The 2,378-nt window shown below is 34.9% G+C and overlaps 1 protein-coding gene across 1 annotated transcript; it reads right to left on the bottom strand.

The window, feature by feature from the left end:
* Positions 1 to 330: 330 nt before the first annotated feature.
* On the bottom strand, positions 331 to 1,998 carry LOC107937454 (transcription factor MYB54). Its single transcript, XM_016870342.2, has 3 exons — positions 1,388 to 1,998; positions 867 to 1,256; positions 331 to 738 (listed from the first exon to the last, which is right to left on the bottom strand). The coding sequence occupies exons 1-3, from the start codon at positions 1,695 to 1,697 to the stop codon at positions 497 to 499; spliced, it is 942 nt and encodes a 313-aa protein (XP_016725831.2). The 5' UTR covers positions 1,698 to 1,998; the 3' UTR covers positions 331 to 496.
* Positions 1,999 to 2,378: the final 380 nt, after the last annotated feature.

Here is a 2,378-nt window from a genome sequence, read left to right as displayed (position 1 = left end):
AATAAGTCCAGTTCATATAAACTTATTTCAGCTCAAGTACATTGTAATCAAAATGTGGTGAGGTCGAGTTTATAGTTAAGCTTTTAAGAGGAAAATCTTAGTAGGAGAATGATTCTCTTTTATGTATAGGAATAAGATTATAAGTTGGTAAGTGAGTTAGATTTAAGTCATCACGTATTGTAATATGATACATGGTGAATTACTATTTAGGCAAGAACTCATAGATATAGAAAAGGTTTCCGAAATGCAATACTAATTCTTGCGTTGTTTTCCCTGTTGTAACTTGACTAACAACTGGCAAACTCAATACTTTCATCTTAAAAAATCTTCTAAACACAAAATAACTTTAAAATATACTCATATCTTACATAAATTTGAATCTAAATAACGAAGTTTTCAGCAAACTAATGTTGCTCTTTTTTCTTTTATTTCCCTTGTGTTTTCAGCTGGATCTCTTTAGTTCTAATTACCAAAAGCAAAAAACCTCCGCTAGTCTTTAAGAAGCTCTTCCAACACCAAGGAAATCAATGAAGGGTATCTTTTCATTTCCATTTCCACAACTTTCACCAGAAATGAAATGGCTGGTCCAATTTGTGCCCACCGACTCAGCTGCTGATACTTCCGAGTTCGAATCCAATGAGGTAGCAGATCGGTTCACACTCGTAACCGCTTCCATCAACCCTTGTTGGTATACCACGTAGCCAATTCCCCTGGTCGCAACATTCTCAAACAATGAACCTGTGACAAGACAAACATTTCACAACATTTAACCGATAAATTATACGTAACTGCAATAAATTCGACCGCGATTCAAATCTCAAACATAAAATCATCCCATAAAGAATTGGAGAGAAAATGATAATTACATCTTCTGGACACGTCCATTTGGTGAACTGGTGAGGAAACTTTAGCTGATTGATAAATATTGCTAGAAATGGTTGATTGATCACTGGCGCTGCAAGCACTGTTTACAATCGTCAAACCCAAGCCTTTAGGGAGGGCTCGAGAGGCATAAGAAGAAGGCTTTTTCCTTTTATAAACGCCTGATTTCTCTCTATGTTTCCTAGCCGTGATCACATGCCAATGGTTCTTCAATGCATTATCGGTTCTACCATCGAAAAGCCTAGCAATCCTCGCCCATTTGTTACCATGCAGCCTATGTGCAACTAACAGCATTTCCTCTTCTTCCTCCGTAAAATTCCTCTTGTTAATTCTTGGATCAAGCTGGTTGAACCATCTTAATCTACAACTCTTCCCTGCCATCCATGCAAACAAAAACCAGTCTTCTTTTAGCAAAAATTTTGAACTTCACAAAAGCTAATTCAGCTTACGTATACATACGTCGTGATGTACATGAAAGTTGATGTAAAGTTTAATGACTCATCACCTGATCTTCCTTCAAGATGTTCAGCTATCAAGTTCCAATTTTGAGGACCATAGTAAGTTACAAGCTCCATTAGCTTAGCATCTTCAGCTGGTATCCAATGGCCTCTAGAACAAAGTTTAGTGTTTCCACTTTTGCAACCAGAAACGGCACTGGAGTTCTTATTACTTTCATCTTCTTCACCATCCAAGTTCAAAGTCAGTCCCTTTTCTTCAACACCCCAAACCCCATTCTTTCCATCACAACCTGCTGTTCTCATAGTTTCCCTGTTTTCTAATGGCTCAAAGCTCAAACATTTATTACTTTGTTCCATTGAAGGGGCCTGAAACCCCACTGGGACTTGATTGTATATTCCCTCAAAACTTAGGATAAACCCTGGAAACAAAAATCCAAGAAAATGATCTGTGGAGATGAATTTAAAGGGAGTAGATGAGAAGAGGAAAAAGAGAGGAAAGAAAAAGAAAACAGGAGGAAGAGTTGGTGGTAAACAAATGGACGGGAGTAGAGGAGAATCAGAAAGGAAAAACAAGGTTTAAAAGGTAAAATCTTTGGCTCTTTTCGCAGAATAAAAAGGAGAGCACAACCCACACGATTCTTCGGTTCTTGTTTTTCGTTCTCATTGCTCCAAAAATGAATAAATAAATAAATTCAAGTTTAACTTTAAAATTATGGTCTGAATTTTATTTTCAATTTAACATAGTTTAAGATCAAAGTTTAAAAACTTAAAATGTATTGATAGTATATATGTATAGTCATATTGAATTAGCTTTTCAAAGTTTTTAATCACATCACATATCATTTGATTTAGTAATGTAACTACATTCATTTTGTGTACTTTCCTTATTCAATATGTAAATCATGGAAGTTTTTACTTTAACATGTGCTTTAATTTAATATGTTGAATCTTTTCTACTAATAGCGAAATCATTGTCACTTTTTATGCTTTCTTAGTTATTTTATATTTTTCATTAAAAAATTGAGTATTTTATATGAT

The sequence above is a fragment of the Gossypium hirsutum genome, chromosome D13, assembly GCF_007990345.1.
Source record: "Gossypium hirsutum isolate 1008001.06 chromosome D13, Gossypium_hirsutum_v2.1, whole genome shotgun sequence".
Classification (NCBI taxonomy): Eukaryota; Viridiplantae; Streptophyta; class Magnoliopsida; order Malvales; family Malvaceae; genus Gossypium; species Gossypium hirsutum.
Note: the sequence above shows the minus strand (reverse complement) of the source record. Positions and strands in the feature narration are given on the sequence as shown.

Excerpts from the sequence above, each read along its gene's own strand:
- LOC107937454 (XM_016870342.2), bottom strand. The coding sequence starts at position 1,697 with ATGGAACAAAGTAATAAATGTTTGAGCTTTGAGCCATTAGAAAACAGG. Across the intron at positions 1,257-1,387 it reads ACATCTTGAAGGAAGATCAG|GGAAGAGTTGTAGATTAAGA; the intron begins GTGATGAGTCAT and ends CATGGATGGCAG. Across the intron at positions 739-866 it reads AATGGACGTGTCCAGAAGAT|GTTCATTGTTTGAGAATGTT; the intron begins GTAATTATCATT and ends GTCTTGTCACAG.